At 43.9% G+C, this 15772-nt stretch overlaps 1 protein-coding gene across 2 annotated transcripts; it reads right to left on the bottom strand.

Annotated features, from left to right (window-relative positions):
* Window positions 1–812: 812 nt before the first annotated feature.
* On the bottom strand, window positions 813–11768 carry LOC129723909 (uncharacterized). Of its 2 annotated transcripts, none has more exons than XM_055678406.1 (2): window positions 8441–11768; window positions 813–1096 (listed from the first exon to the last, which is right to left on the bottom strand). In XM_055678406.1, exon 1 carries the CDS (start codon window positions 10756–10758, stop codon window positions 9577–9579), a length of 1182 nt encoding a protein of 393 aa, XP_055534381.1. In that variant the 5' UTR covers window positions 10759–11768; the 3' UTR covers window positions 813–1096; window positions 8441–9576. The 2 variants fall into 2 exon arrangements, with proteins under 2 accessions (XP_055534381.1, XP_055534380.1); XM_055678405.1 differs by having other exon boundaries at window positions 8445–11768.
* Between the last annotated feature and the right edge of the window lie 4004 nt (window positions 11769–15772).

Genomic DNA, 15772 nt, shown 5'->3' with positions numbered 1-15772 from the left:
AATTTTCACGAAAAAGGCAATTCTTCAATGAAGAAGTTATGACTGAGGTTTATTTCGATACATTATGTTGAAAAAATAAGAATAACCCTCCCCAAACAGGTGAAATATTTATTGATTACTAAACAATTTATTTCCCAGCTCATATCAAATTCGGAAATTGACAAAAAAATGTCTGATTCATCAATTTTCAACCAAGAGCCACCGTTCGGAAATAATTTACTTGGATGCTACGCAGTAACTGCTCCGAAAAATACTTTTGGTGTGCGGGTGAATACACTTTCTGTATTTTATTTGGCTAATCGGCAGGTAAACATCGTTGGTTTAAAAAAAGGATTATATTATAAACCTCTATTGTATGATGCACTTTTATTTGCAGATATATAATGTATTTTCCTCAATTGTGGACTCCCCGGTTACGACCTTGATTGCACCAAATTGTGACATCAACTCGAATCAAGTATCAAAAACGGCAGTTGGCGAACAAACAGTAATACATGAGAAAACTTCAATAACATCCAGCACAATAGGAGCGAACTGTGTAATCAAGCCCAAGTTGCTAATCCTCACCAGTATTTTGATGGATAATGTCATCGTTGAAGAAAGGTATAATTTTGTATTTCTAGAATCGAATTTAAATATAAGTAATAATAATAAAAATATTGTTGTTACAGTGTGGTGATTGAAAATTGCATCCTAAGCGACAATTCAATAATTAAATCTGGCTCGATTTTGCGAAACTGTTTGATTGGTGCCAACTATATAGTGTCCCAAAATTCACAGAAGGATTTCGTTCACTTGTCAAATTCAAAAGATTTTATGGAAATTTAAAGAAAACATTATATTGAGTTCATTTGATATGTTATTTATAGTTCAGTTATTCAAAGCAGAAAGAAATCATAAAGAATCGGTAGGCTATGGCTACAACACATAAAAAAAATGCGAACAGATACAAATTTGATTTGTATTTTTTGTTCATCAAACTGACTTTGCTGATAGATATCGATCTTCGATCTGTTATGGTCGATTCAGTCCCATCTTTTGGGTCTCGAACTATCTCAGCTAGTGCGCTAAATTTTGTGATGGCGGTGATCTCGACCTAAAACGAGAAATGAAATAATAATAAATTTTATTCACAATAAAAATGACGTTGTGCTCATAGACAAATCGATAAATAAGTAATTTAAAAATATAATAAATCCGCGTGAAAAAAAAACCGCGTAAATTCCGATATCTCTGTAAAAACACGTGACATCCGCGTATAAAAACACGTGAATACTAAAATGCGCGTGAAAATACAACATTAAAAAGAACTTTTGTGTATGTATATGTATAAGATATTTTATAAAAGGGTTGTAGCACGTTACTTCAGCCACACTGAATAAATTTCAAATGCTTCCCGATCAGAAAGAAAAAACAAAAATGTAACAGAAGCTGTTAGTTTGTTACGGTAAAAACCTAACAGGCTGTGTTTTCAGTTTGATCCCGTTAGGTGTTAAAATAACAGAAATTATAACAGAAATGTTTCTACTAGTATCAAACACATATCAAAATTAGTTACTAATGTATCAGCTTTCTAACAAAATAAGGTAGTATATAGAACAGTATAATAACAAACATTGTTAGAAACAACAGGTTTTGATAAAAACGAAAAATTAGTTAGACTTATTTCAGTACTATTTCATTTCAGGTTTGTTATTATAACTCGCTCAGATTCAATTTTGTTATTAAAATTATATGGAAAAATACTAAATTGTATCAAAAAATGTTATTTGTATCTCGCGTTGATAGAATTTTGTAATTTTTTAGTTATGCTCTTCTGATCGGGTTACAATTGTGTTTTTTTTTCTCCACCTAAGCAGTGATATATCCACATGTAATATTTTCCAATATCATAAACTTACAATCTGATTAAGGGGTAATATCAGAGCTGGTAGTAACTGAGTGACCTAAAAATAGGAACTTTAGAGACCAAATGACTGAAAAAAGAGACCAAAAAGGAACCGAAAAGAGACCAAAAAGTGACCATGAAGAAAATTTATAAGGATGAAATTCTGACTAAGACGCCAAAAAATCTATTGATTTGTGAATTAAATAATAAATTGTGAATTTTAGGATATAAAATGATTGCATTAAAAAGGCAATACAAACGTATAACAGGATGACCACTCAAAACCAAGTTTTTATTTCTCGCTTTTTCCTGATTTTCCCAACAATATTTCTTAAATTTTCCCGTTGTTTTATTTTTGAAAATAAGGAAAAGAGAGTGCTATAAAACTAGGGTAATCGCTCCTATATTCATCTCAGTACCTATATTCATCTCATCACGCCTATTTGATCAATGTATCGTCAAATTTTAACATATTTTCAACGTAAAACTTTAAATCACTAGACAAAATCGAGAAGCAAATAGATTTACTTTCAAAATTTGTAGAAATTGGATGGTAAATTGGACAAATGAGGGAAATAAGATAAATATAGGTGCACCTAGCTTGAGTTGAGATGAATAACGGAGCGATTACTCTATGAAAACTATATTTAGTTATTCGTCGACTCCGACAAGTTTCTAAATAAAGTCCAGCACAATTTTCGCTCTTTTTATCTGCAAATCGTTCGCAAACTTCGCCTTATGGCGCTTTCTTGTTTCTTTCACATTTTTGATGTTGTTAACTTGCCGTTGAGCTTCCAATGCTTCAATTTCAAGTTTCAAAGTAGGCAATGTATGTGATTTTTTCGAGAATGCAAATAATGAACACGGGCTGAGGATGTGTTTTAGACTTAGAAAAAATTTCTGTCGTCCAAACGGGACACGAACCCGCAATCTCCGATGTCGCATTTCGTTTAGCGGTAGAACTCCTTGCTGAATTCGACCTCAATCAGATTTTGGGAAGAAGACACCGAACAGTGGTCCAAGTTTTACCTACTTGTTTAACCGATGAAAAAATAATGTCTTAGAAATGCATAAACCGTCGAGATCTTTTGTTATCTCGAAAAAAAAAGTTTTTTCGAAAAACTTCGATGTCTTGAACATACATATTTCTCGAGCTGTGGCCAATAGAATGTATTAGCAATTTTTTCAAGGTCCTAAAATTAAGTTAAACCGACACTTCAAATAAATGATTAACAAAAAATATCGATCCGAGTAAAACACGAAGTCGCTCGAAGTCATCCGCGAAACCCAGAAACTGAACAGACCTTGTGAAAATTGTGCCCCTCGTGTCGATGCCCGCCCTCCGGATCACACCCTCAAGGGCGATGTTAAACAGCAAACAGGAAAGTCCATAACCTTGTCTCAACCCTCTGCGCGATTCAAAGGGACTCGAGAGTATCCCCTAAACACGCACGTAGCACATCACTTGCGCCATGGTGTCTCTGATCAATCGAGTCAGTTTATCCGGAAATCCGTTGTCGTGCATAATCTGCCATAGCTGTTCTCGATCGACCATAGATCATAGACCGCCGTGAAGTCAATGAAGATGTGATGTGTGGGCACGTTGTACTCGCAACATTTCTGTAAGATCTGTCGGATTGCGGAGATCTGGTCCGTGGTGGCACGAGCTCCCATGAAACCCGCTTGGTACTGACCCACGAACCTCCTGGTTAAAGGTGATAGACGACGGAACAGGATCTGTGAGAGTATTTTGTAGGCGGCATTGATAAGCGAGATACCGCGGTAGTTGCGGCACTCCAGCTTGTCGCCCTTCTTGTAGATGGGACAGATGACTCCCTCCATCCACTCGTCTGGCAGTTTTTCCTCCTCCCAAATCCTGGAAATGACCCAGTGCAGCGCTCTAGCCAGCGCTCTCTTCCATGTTTCAAGAGCTCGCTCGGCAGTCCGTCTTTGCCTGCGGCTTTATTGTTCCTTAGCTTCCCGATCTCACAAAGAACCTCGTGAATATCGGGGGCTGTTACTCGGTCATCCGCTGCTGGTGCTCCTAGGTCAGTTCCTGCTCCGCCTTTGATTACTGTTTCGCCATTCAGGTGTCCATCGAAGTACTCCTTCCACCTGTCGACCACCTCGCTGGCATCCGTGAGAAGGTCCGCGTCGTTGCACATGTCGGCTTGCGGCACATAGCCTCTGCAGGACTGGTTTACCTTCTCATAGAATTTCCGCGTTTCACTGGCACGGTATAGCTGCTCCAGCTCCTCATGCTCACGATCCTCTTGCTGGCGCTTCTTTCGTCTGAGAATCGTGGTTATGTCGTTCCGTGCCCGTTTGTAATTTGCCTTGTTCTCTCTCGTTGACCTGCCCAGGTATATCGCCCAGGTCCGGTTCTTCTCAATCACCGTTGCCTCGCACTCCCCGTCATACTAGTCGTTTCTGCCACTCGGTGCTTCCACTCCTAGTATCGCCGTTGCGGTCTCCACGATAGCTGTGTGAATGCTGCACCAGCCGTCTTCGAGAGGCAATGCGCCCAGTCCCTCGCCGTGGGTAGCACCGCTTCAAGCTGTTGCGTGTATTCCTCCGCAGCCTGGGAGTTCCGGAGCTGCTTAATGTTGAGCCGCGGGGTTCGGCGATGTCGTGCGTGGTATACTGTCGACAGTTTTGAGCGCAATGATACCGCAACTAGGTAGTGGTCCGAACCAATATCCACACCGCAATAGGTACGTACGTTTGTAATGTCTGAGAAGAACCGGCCGTCTATGAGAACATGGTCAATTTGATTTGCTATACGTTGGTCAGGTGATCTCTAGGTGGTTTTGTGGATGTCCTTACGGGGAAAGAAGGTGCTTCGGACTGCCAGTCCTCGGGAAGCTGCGAAGATGACGCATCTCTGGCCGTTGTCGTTCGTCACGGTGTGCAGGCTATGCGGGCCGATCACCGGCTTGTACATTTCTTCCCTACCGATCTGCGCGTTCATGTCCCCGATGACGATCTTAATGTCTCTACGCGAGCAGCTATCGTAGAGTTTCTCCAGCTGTGCGTAGAACTCTTCTTTCTCTGCATCGGGTCTTCCTTCGTGGGGGCAGTGCACATTGAGGATAGTGTGGTTGTAGAACCGGCATTTTATTCTCAACAAACACAACTTGTCGCTGATCGCCTGCCACTTGATCACACGACTCTGCATCCTGCCCAGCAGTATAAAGCCGGTACCCAGCTCACTGGTTGTGCCGCCGCTCTGGTAGTACTGTGCCCTGCGGCCACAAATCTTCCGTACCTTCTCTCCTTTCCGGCAAAGCTCCTGGAGCGCAACGATGTCGAAGTGGCGAGGTTCTAGCTGATCCAGCAGAATCTGGTCGCTACCCGGGGCGTTCAGCGATCTACAGTTCCATGTACAGAGCTTCCAATCGTCGTCCTTATTTCGTCGCCTAGGTCGTTGCCAATTGTTCCGGTCCGTATTCAGTTTTTGATTGTTTGTAGTATTTTAATGTTTCGGCATGTTGCCTTACTAGGGCTGCGGATGCCTAGTCTCGCGACGGGGCTGCCGCTTGGGTTTAGCTGGCGAGACGCCGCATTTCCTAATTCAGCCGTCCACTCCGGATCAGACGCTGTTTGAGCCGCCCCTAACATGGGGAACAGACGCTCGGACAAGCTGCCCTCCTAGGAGAGCAGCTCCCCCTTCCCTGTCAGCATACGACCAAGTTCCCACCGGTTCACCGGTCTTCCCTTGGTTGCTCGTATCCCAGTCGGTACCACGTGGAGGTAGGGATAGGAGTTGCTGGGCATTATGCTCTGGACCACACTGGGGTCTATTTTATGCCAACTAGTACGGGTGTACTGCTGGTACGCACTGCCCAGCCGTTTACCAACCCTAGTTTACAAAGCCTCAAAATTTAAAAAAAAAACGAGCATCGCCAATACGATACGATATAGATTGTGGAACAGTACCACCGTCCCCCGTAGTTTAATTGTTCAAAACACCATGCCGGAGACAGGGAGATTGCGGGTTGAAGTCCCGTCGGGATGCGGTATATTTTTCCAAATCTATACCATATTTCCAGTTCACTTATTTTTCGCTTTCCCTACTGCACATACTGTCTGCTTAATGAACGAGCATCGCCAAAATAAACGAAAAATGTTATCTTGGAGCATAAAATTTGTTCGGTAAAAATTGATTTAAACGAATTTTGAGTTGAGATCAGTACTTAGGCGATGTATATTTTGACTCTAGGATAGTTTTAGCATGTGCAAACAGTTAGTGAAAGAGAAGAATGCAGCACGAGCGAGAATGCTGCAACATCAAACGAGGGCGAACGTGCAGCGCTACCGACGCGCACGGAACAGGCAAAACTCGGTCTTACGGAAGAAGAAGCGCCAGGAGGAAGATCGAGATCGCGAGGCGATGGAGGCACTGTACCGTGCGAATGACACACGAAAGTTCTACGAGAAGCTGAACTGTTCCCGCAAAGGTCATGTGCCACAAGCCGACATGTGCAGGGACCTGGGCGGCAACCTTCTCTCGAACAAGTGTGAGGTGATTGACAGGTGGAAGCAGTACTACGATGAGCACCTTAATGGCGATGTAGCAGAGGACGACGACGGAGTGGTAGTTGATCTCGGTATACGCGCAGATGACGACAGAATCCCAGCCCCTGACCTCCAGGAGGTTAGAGAAGAGATCGGCCGGCTGAAAAACAATAAAGCCGCTGGAGCTGATTAACTCCCCAGCGAGCTGTTAAAACACGGTGGTGAATCACTGGCTAAGGCGCTACACTGGGTTATTGCCAAGATTTGGGAGGAGGAGGTAGTACCGGAGGAGTGGATGGAGGGTACAGTGTGCCCCAACTACAAAAAAGGCGACAAGTTGGATTGCTGCAACTACCGCGCAATCACGTTGCTGAACGCAGACTACAAGGTACTCTCTCAAATTCTGTGCCGTCGACTATCACCGTTTGTAAGGGAATTCGTGGGGCAATACCAAGCGGGATTTATGGGTGCCCGCGCCACAACGGACCAAATATTCGCGGTACGGCAGGTCCTACAGAAGTGCCGTGAGTATAACGTGCCCACACATCACTTGTTCATCGATTTTAAATCGGCATACAACACAATCGTTCGAGACCAGCTATGGCAGATTATGCACGATTACGGCTTTCCGGATAAACTGACACGATTGGTCAAGTCGACGATGGATCGGGTGATGTGCGTGGTTCGAGTTTCGGGAACACTCTCGAGTCCCTTCGAATCTCGAAGGGGGTTACGGCAAGGTGATGGATTATCGTGCTTGCTATTCAACATCGCTTTGGAAGGTGTGATACGTAGGGCTGGTATCGACACGAGTGGCACGATTTTTAGAAGGTCTGTTCAGCTCTTTGGCTTCGCCGATGACATTGATATTGTAGCACGAACCCTTGAAAAGATGACGGAGACGTACATCAGACTCAAGGCTGAAGCCGGACGAATTGGACTGGCCATAAACGCATCGAAGACCAAGTACATGAGAGGAAGAGGTTCCAGAGAAGACAGTGTCAACCTCCCGCCACGAATTCATATTAGCGGTGATGAAAACGAGGTGGTAGACGAGTTAGTGTACCTGGGCTCACTGGTGACTGCTGACAACGACACCAGCAGAGAAATTCGTCGACGCCTTATGGCAGGAAATCGTGCCTACTTTGGACTCCGGAGGACACTCCGCTCGAATAAAATCCGCCGCCGCACGAAGTTAACCATCTACAAAACACTGATCAGACCGGTAGTCCTCTACGGCCACGAAACCTGGACTATGCTCGTGTAGGACCAACGCGCCCTTGGGGTTTTCAAACGAAAGTTGTTGCGTACCATCTGTGGTGGAGTGCAGATGGAAGATGGATCATGGCGGAGGCGGATGAACCACGAGTTGCATCAGCTGCTGGGAGAACCACTCATCGTTCAAACGGCGAATATCGGGAGACTACGGTGGGCCTGCCGAAGATAGTATGACTAAAAACTAATCATGATGCCCACATTTACAAAGCTCGCATTTTCGTAACGCGACACCATTTGCAGGAGACTGTTCTGCGTAATGCGACACCATTGACCCAACGAAATGTTTTTGGGAACATTTCGCTGAAAATTCAGTGTTTTGTATGTTGTAATATGTTATTTTGTTGGATTTTGTCTCCGGAACAAATGTCTAGAAGAAACCAGGGTTCAAGAACTTACAGCAGAGCAGCTATCTGAACGATGGCATCGAAGGTTGAAAAAGCGAAATTCAGCGATGGTGTCGCGTTACAAAATGTATCGGGTTGCAGTGCATGATACAACAATATAAATTGCTAAACCAACACCTCATAAGGGGCCATCCACATACCACGTGGACAGATTTTTGACGACTTTTAACCCCCCTCCCCACCTGTGGACAAATGCCCATATAAATTCTTTTTTTTTGTAAGGACCGTGGAGATTACACAACACCCCCCCCCAAGCTGTCCACGTGATATGTGGATGGCCCCTAAGAAAGTACATTTAGTTGGCATTATTTGCGACCTGTTTAATCATATGCTCTTTAAGCTAATTTCTTACTTACTTTACTTTTACTTTTAAGGCGACAGACCGATTATCGATCCAGTGCCGAATCCAGAATACGTCGCCATGTCCCTCGGTCTTGGGCTGCTATCCTCCAATCGCCCCTAACACCTATTTCGCGTGCATCCTCGTCGACAGCACACATCCAACGAGTGCGGGGTCTACCTCGAAGTCGACGACCTCTATCGGGATTCCTGCTAAATATAGCCTTCGCGGGACGCTCATACGGCATTCTCGCTACATGCCCAGCCCACTGAAGCCTGCCGTGTTTTATTCGCTTGACTATATCCGCCGATTTGTATGCCTGGTACACTTCATGGTTCATGCGTCTGCGCCAAACACCATTTTCTAGTTTGCCGCCAAGGATTGAACGCAAAATTCTACGCTCAAAAACACCAAGAGCTCACCGATCAGCCTCTTTCAGCGTCCATGATTCATGGCCGTAGAGAGCCACCGGAAGAATCAGTGTTTTATAGAGTGCAAGTTTAGTACGGATTTGCAGACTGCGGGACCTTAGCTGGTTACGTAGTCCGTAAAAGGCCCTGTTTGCGGCTGCTATCCGCCTCTTTATCTAGCACCACCGCAGCACCAACATCCGACGGATTACCACGCACTCTGCCAGCCACCATGTATTTCGTTTTGGTAGAGTTTATGACGAGCCCTAATCTCGCAGCTTCCCTCCTGAGAGGTCCGAAGGCCTCTTCCACAGCTCTACGGTTGATACCAATGATGTCGATATCGTCCGCAAAACCGAGAAGCATGTGCGACTTCGTAATGATGGTGCCGCTTCTCTGCACACCGGCCCTCCGTATAGCACCTTCCAATGCGATGTTGAACAATAAGTTCGACAGCCCGTCGCCCTGCTTCAAACCATCTAACGTCACGAACGAGTCCGATATCTCACCGGCTATCCTGACGCTTGATGTAGAACCTTCAAGGGTGGCACGAATCAGCCTAATCAGCTTTGTTGGGAAGCCATGTTCAATCATAATCTGCCATAACTCATTTCTCTTGACTGAATCGTACGCTGCCCTGAAGTCTATGAACAGATGGTGCGTCTGCAAGTTGTATTCTCTAAATTTATCGAGGATTTGTCGCAAGGTAAACATTTGGTCCGTCGTGGAGCGTCCCCCTCAAAAACCGCATTGGTACTCGCCAACAAAGGTCTCCTGCAACGGCCTAAGTCTGTGGAACAGGATGCGGGAGAGAATTTTGTACACGGTATTGAGAAGAGTTATGCCCCGATAATTGCTACAGTCCAGGCGATGGCCTTTTTTGTAGATCGGGCATATGAGACCCTCCAACCAGTCCGAGGGCAATTCTTTATCAGACCACACTCTTAGCATGATCCGATGGATGGCACGATACAGCTGTTCGCTCCCGACTTTGAAGAGTTCGGCGGGAATGCCGTCCTTCCCGGCTGCCTTGCAGTTTCTCAGCTCTTTCACTGTTTTCTTCACCTCGTCCATGGATGGTGGATCCACAGCTTGACCATCATTCTCAATAGTCATCCTGCTTCTTTCGACTCCACTGTTTCCCTCACCGTTCAACAGCACACTGAAGTGTTCCTTCCAACGTCTGGCCACCTCTGTTTTATCGGTTATCAGGTTCCCCTCCCTATCGTTGCACATGACAGGGGCTGACACGTTTCGATTCCTGATACCGTTGACCTTCTTGTAGAAGCTCCTCGCATCGTGCCTGGAGAAGCAACCTTCCGCCTCCGCAAGAATACGCTCCCAATGCTGTCGTTTCTTCCGGCGATGGAGTCTCTTTTCAGCGGCTCTTGTATCTCGATATCTACCCATGCTCTGACGAGTCACAGCCGTGGCCAACATGTGACCCCTGGCGCGGTTCTTCTCTTCCGTCACTCGCTGGCACTCAGCGTCAAACCACTCATTGGGCGCAGCTGCCGCAGTTGTACCCAACACTTCTCGCGCTGTAGTGCTGATCGAACTGTGGATGTGCCTCCACTGTTCATTCAGGTTCCCTTCAAATCTTTCCTCAATCCGTTCATCAACTTTCTGCGAGTACTCTGCAGCCACTCCTTCAGTTGATAGCCGCTGGATGTTCAACTGCATCCTCCTCGTTGCCATGGATTTCAGCACGTTGGACAGTCGGGCGCGGATTTTGGCTACTACGAGATAGTGATCCGAGTCAACGTTCGGTCCTCTGAACGACCTCACGTCTGTAACGTCTGAAAAGTGCCGTCCATCAATCAGAACGTGGTCAATTTGAAAGCAAAGCTCTCCATTCGGGTGCATCCAGGTGTGCTTACGTATGTTCCGGCGTGCAAAATAAGTGTTACATATAGCCATCCCCCTAGCTGCAGCGAAATTAACAAGCCTCAGGCCATTGTCATTCGTAGTAGAGTGGAAGCTTTCCCTACCAGTTACGGGGCGGAAGAAGTCTTCCTGCCCGACCTGTGCATTTGCATCTCCGATGACAATCTTTATATCGTGTCCTGGGCACTCATTGTATGTCTTTTCCAGGAGCTTATAGAACTCCTCCTTTTCGTCATCGGGTTTCTCGTTGGTCGGTGCGTACACATTTATTAGGCTGTAGTTGAAGAATTTGCCCTTAATTCTCAACACGCATATACGGTCACTGATCGGCCTCCATCTAATGACACGCTTCACCTGTTTTCCAATTAGCACCAAACCGACTCCTCTTTCTGCTTTCACGCCGCCGCTATAGTGGATGTGGTACTTCAATGAAGTGTCCGCAATAGGATCTACTGCTCGGAATTCGCGTTCTCCCGATTACGGCCACCGCACCTCTTGGATAGCTGCAACCTCCACATTCACCTTCCGCAGCTCTCTAGCCAGGATACTTGCGCGTGCCGGTTCGAGTAGAGTCCTTACATTCCAAGTACCGAGTTTCCAATAATCGTTGTCCTTTTTCGTTCGCCTAGGTCCATGCCGATTGTTTCGTTCCGTATTTATATCTGGATTGTTCGTAGTATTTAAAATTAAGTATGCTGCCTTACTAGGGCTGCGATACCTAGTCTCGCGACGGGGCTACCGTCTTTGATATAGCTGGCGAGACACCGCGTTTCATGATTCAGCCGCCCACTCCGGATCAGACGCTGTTGTACGCCGCCCTTAACATGGGGAAACAGCCGCGTACGTTCCCCCTTCCCAGTCAGCATACGACCAAAGTTTCCACCGGGGTTGGTTACCCGATCTCCGCTAAGGTTACTCGTATCCCGGTTGGCACCACGTGGAGGTTGGGATAGGAGTTGCTGGACAGAGGTGAATGACCACAATAGGATCTCAAGTGACACGTGTCCAACCATTCGCCAACCAATTTCTAATATCCAGCCTAAAATGTACACCAAAGTCGGTTCCTCATGGTGTCGCGTTACGCTGGAATGTGTCATTAGAGTGCGTAAAAAGTTTAATTTTTTTAATTATTCGCGGGGTTATTCCAGCGGCAGAAATTGAATTTGGTTTAATTCTACCAACCGTCGCACTGTGGTCCAGAAATGAAAAAAGGTGGTCAAAAGTCATTTTCTCATAAACGTTACATTTTAGAGCAATACTGTCTTCGGGAAAGTTTTAGAGTAAAAAAAGATCCTTCTTTAGACATCAACAGATCCGTGATTAATCTCCCTACAAGTGAGATAAAACAAATATTTTCTCTAAAAATCAATATTTTTTATCGCCGTCTTTGGCAAAGTTTTCCAAAATAACATAACAAAAAACTTTGCTGAAGACACTAGGTAGCTATATCTCAATCCTACTGAGCTATCTGATTATGTTCAATGATGGTTAAAAAAAAAAGGTTTTTGCCGTTAAAATTCATATTTTATACCACTATACCTCTGATATTCTTACTGAATTTAAAACATCAGACCTTTATTTTTTATATGTTACAGCAGATTTTATTTGATGATAATTAGGTTTCTTTCAATTTTTCCTGCCTAAAAATTTACTTTTGACAAGTAATTTTCGATTTTCTGCCGTTTCCCAACACATCCCACGGCAAGATTACCACCAATTGAATTGTCCATGTGCTCTGCACACACGGCAGTTAAAATTTCGTGCAGAAATTTGCAGAAACTTATAAAATCATGAAACAAAACAACTTCAACGTGAGTTCATTTAAGTCATGTTGATCAATAGCGGATCTTTATTGCAAAAAACAAAGCAAGCTTTGCATTTCTACCTTTGATGCATCTTTTGAAGTATACTCGATGTATGTAAACACGTGGTTTTTAAAATTCAAATTTCAGCTCGCATATTCCCGAATAGGTGTACCGCTCATATTATTCATCTTTAGTAGGCAACAATAATAATTGGTTATTGTTTACATGCATTGAAAATACTTCAAAAGATGCATCAGAAGGTAAAAATGCAAAGCTTGCTATGTTTTTCGCAACAAAGATCCGATATTGATCAACATGACTTAAATGAACTCACGTTGAAGTTGTTTTGTTTCATGATTTTATAAGTTTCTGCAAATTTCTGCACGAAGTTTTAACTGCCGTGTGTGCAGAGCACATAGACAATTCAATTAGTGGTAATATTGCCGTGGGATGTGTTGGGAAACGGCAGAAAATCAAAAATTACTTGTCAAAAGTGAATTTTTTGGAACGAAAAATTGAAAGAAACCTAATTATCATCAAATAAAGCTTGCTGTAACATATAAAAAATAAAGGTCTGATGTTGTTTTGAAAGTTCAGTAAGAATATCAGAGGTATAGTGGTATAAAATATGAATTTTAACGGCAAAAACCTTATTTTTTTAACCATCATTGAACATAATCAGATAGCTCAGTAAGATTGAGAAATAGCTACCTAGTGTCTTCAGCAAAGTTTTTTGTTATGTTATTTTGGAAAACTTTGCCAAAGACGGCGATAAAAAATATTGATTTTTAGAGGAAATATTTTTTTTATCTCACTTGTAGGGGGATTAATCACGGATCTGTTGATGTCCAAAGAAGGATCTTTTTTTACTCTAAAACTTTCCCGAAGACAATATTGCTCTAAAATGTAACGTTTATGAGAAAATGACTTTTGACCACCTTTTTTCATTTCTGGACCACAGTGCGTCGGCTGTGTTGCTCAAAGTGCATTGAGTGCCCGCACTAGGTGATTACGGCAACTGTGTAAGCGAGTCCGACAGGAGAGTGTGTGAGATTGAGCTCCGCACAACAGGCTACGAGACGCGCGAAAGTTATGGAGGAGATTTATCTGCGTCGATTCTGCTTTGTACTCTGCTTTCACTGCATACATACACGGTCATCAGCAGAGAGAGTGAGAAGGTTTGGTAGTATACATCGGGTTTGGTCTACTCTTTAATAGCGCTGCTGAATTTGTTGGAATGGGTTCGAACATTGTCGGTTCGATAGAGCCCCACGTCCCTGGTGCTTCATTCACCAATTGGACTGATACAAATTTCGAATTCTTTTTATGTCCAAGGTTATCAAAGTTAGCAAAGGGGGTGGCAAAAAATAAATAACACCGAGACGAAAAAAAGAAATATCTTCGATAAAAGTTTGTGTGGAAATTATGACGTTTGTAACTTGCACTCAAATAAATGTTGAAAAATTACAATTTATTATTATTATTATCTATTTCGCTTGCCTTTTGACGATATTCAAGATATTCAAAATATTCAAAATATTCAAGAAATTTTTGGAAGGGTGGGGGGGGGGGGGGTGACATAAAATGAAAACAAAACTTGTAACGGCCTTATGTTGAGCGGTTAGGGTTCGTCTTTTAGTACAATAATGTACCGGAGAACTCACAAAAGCTATATTCATAACACTTAGCGGACCAGCAGTGTTTGAGGAACTCAAACTGCTGTATCCGGCGAAAGACTTATCTACCTTACAATACAGTTGGATGATTAAAAAACTTGAGGAACGTTTTGATAAGAAAGAGTCTGATCTCATACAAAGATTTAAATTTTACAACCGCGTTCAAGAGTGTGATGATACATCTGATAACTATATCTGTGACATATGAACCTGCGACTACATGGCTAGAGCGACAAACCATGAACCAATAAAACATAATCTGTATACAAACGGTGTCACACGTGTTGTGTATTATTTTAGGAATACCACAAATTGGCGACGATTACGGGATTTCTTTTAGTGTAAAGTTGGATTTAGTATAAGATTAGACGTTGATTTACACGATTCTGATAGAACAAACAACTGTGTGTACTATTCCTGTGTGGTGTGAGGTAAGCCATCGGTTAAGCAGATTTGTGCTAGAGATAGGCCCATGTTGCCTGAGATTGACCCAAGTAGCTAGCGCTAGGCCCTAGTTGCCAGGATATAAGCTCTTCCTATAGAGATAGGCCCAAGCTGCCGGTGATTGTTCGAAAGATCACAGATTTGTTATAAACAAATAGTTGTTTATTAGTTGTGAAATGGATCTTAGCATGCAATTTTTTGAATTATTCGCGGCGTTATTCCAGCGGCAGAAATTGAATTTGGTTTAATTCTACCAACCGTCGGGGTCGGACATCGTCCAGCTGATGGGCAAGATCGCTGCCCGAAACCGGTCGACTAAAAAGGTAAATCAAATTCCTTTTTTATGTTTTGTAAGAACAATAAGTGTTGTGTCCTGTCTCTCGTCGCGTTTCCGTGAGTGTCGGCTGTGTTGCTCAAAGTACATTGAGTGCCCGCACTAGGTGATTACGGCAACTGTGTAAGCGAGTCCGACAGGATAGTGTGTGAGATTGAGCTCCGCACAACAGGCTACGAGACGCGCGAAAGTTATGGAGGAGATTTATCCGCGTCGATTCTGCTTTGTACTCTGCTTTCACTGCATACATACACGGTCATCAGCAGAGAGAGTGAGAAGGTTAGGTAGTAGAGGTGGGAAAAATGGTTCACTATAGTGAGCGGATCAGAGCGGTTCCGCTCACTAAGATGAACTAGTTCTTTTCAACAGCTCACCCGCTCTTTTCGTTCCTCCATAATTTTTGGTTTTTATCAGTGTAGCTAATTATCAGACACCGCAAGCGAGAGCCAGGTGAAAGCTTTACACCCGATTTGCCAAGCGCAAGGTCGCGCGCAAAATTACAATAGAACTCCCAGAAACAAGCTGCCACCAAACGTCTGCCCTGATATGCATGACCTGCATTTCTCATCACTCAGTCACCAGCCAGCCGCAAGAGCATGCAAAAAAAAGACAACTTGCAACGGTCCATACACAGGTACACGGGTTGGCTAACGCCGAGTACGCACACGAATGGATGTGGAACGAAAAGAACGAAAGAACTGATTCACTCATCTGACAATCCGCTCGCAGGCTGATCAAAAGATTCAGTTCTTTAAAAGAGCGAAATCTTTCGCTCTCAGAAGAACTGG

The sequence above is a fragment of the Wyeomyia smithii genome, chromosome 2 (genome assembly GCF_029784165.1).
Source record: "Wyeomyia smithii strain HCP4-BCI-WySm-NY-G18 chromosome 2, ASM2978416v1, whole genome shotgun sequence".
NCBI lineage: Eukaryota > Metazoa > Arthropoda > Insecta > Diptera > Culicidae > Wyeomyia > Wyeomyia smithii.
The sequence above is the reverse complement of the archived record's forward strand: the minus strand, read 5'-3'. Positions and strand labels throughout refer to the sequence as shown.

Coding starts and splice junctions, on each gene's coding strand:
- LOC129723909 (XM_055678406.1), bottom strand. CDS start 10,758: ATGGCTATATGTAACACTTATTTTGCACGCCGGAACATACGTAAGCAC.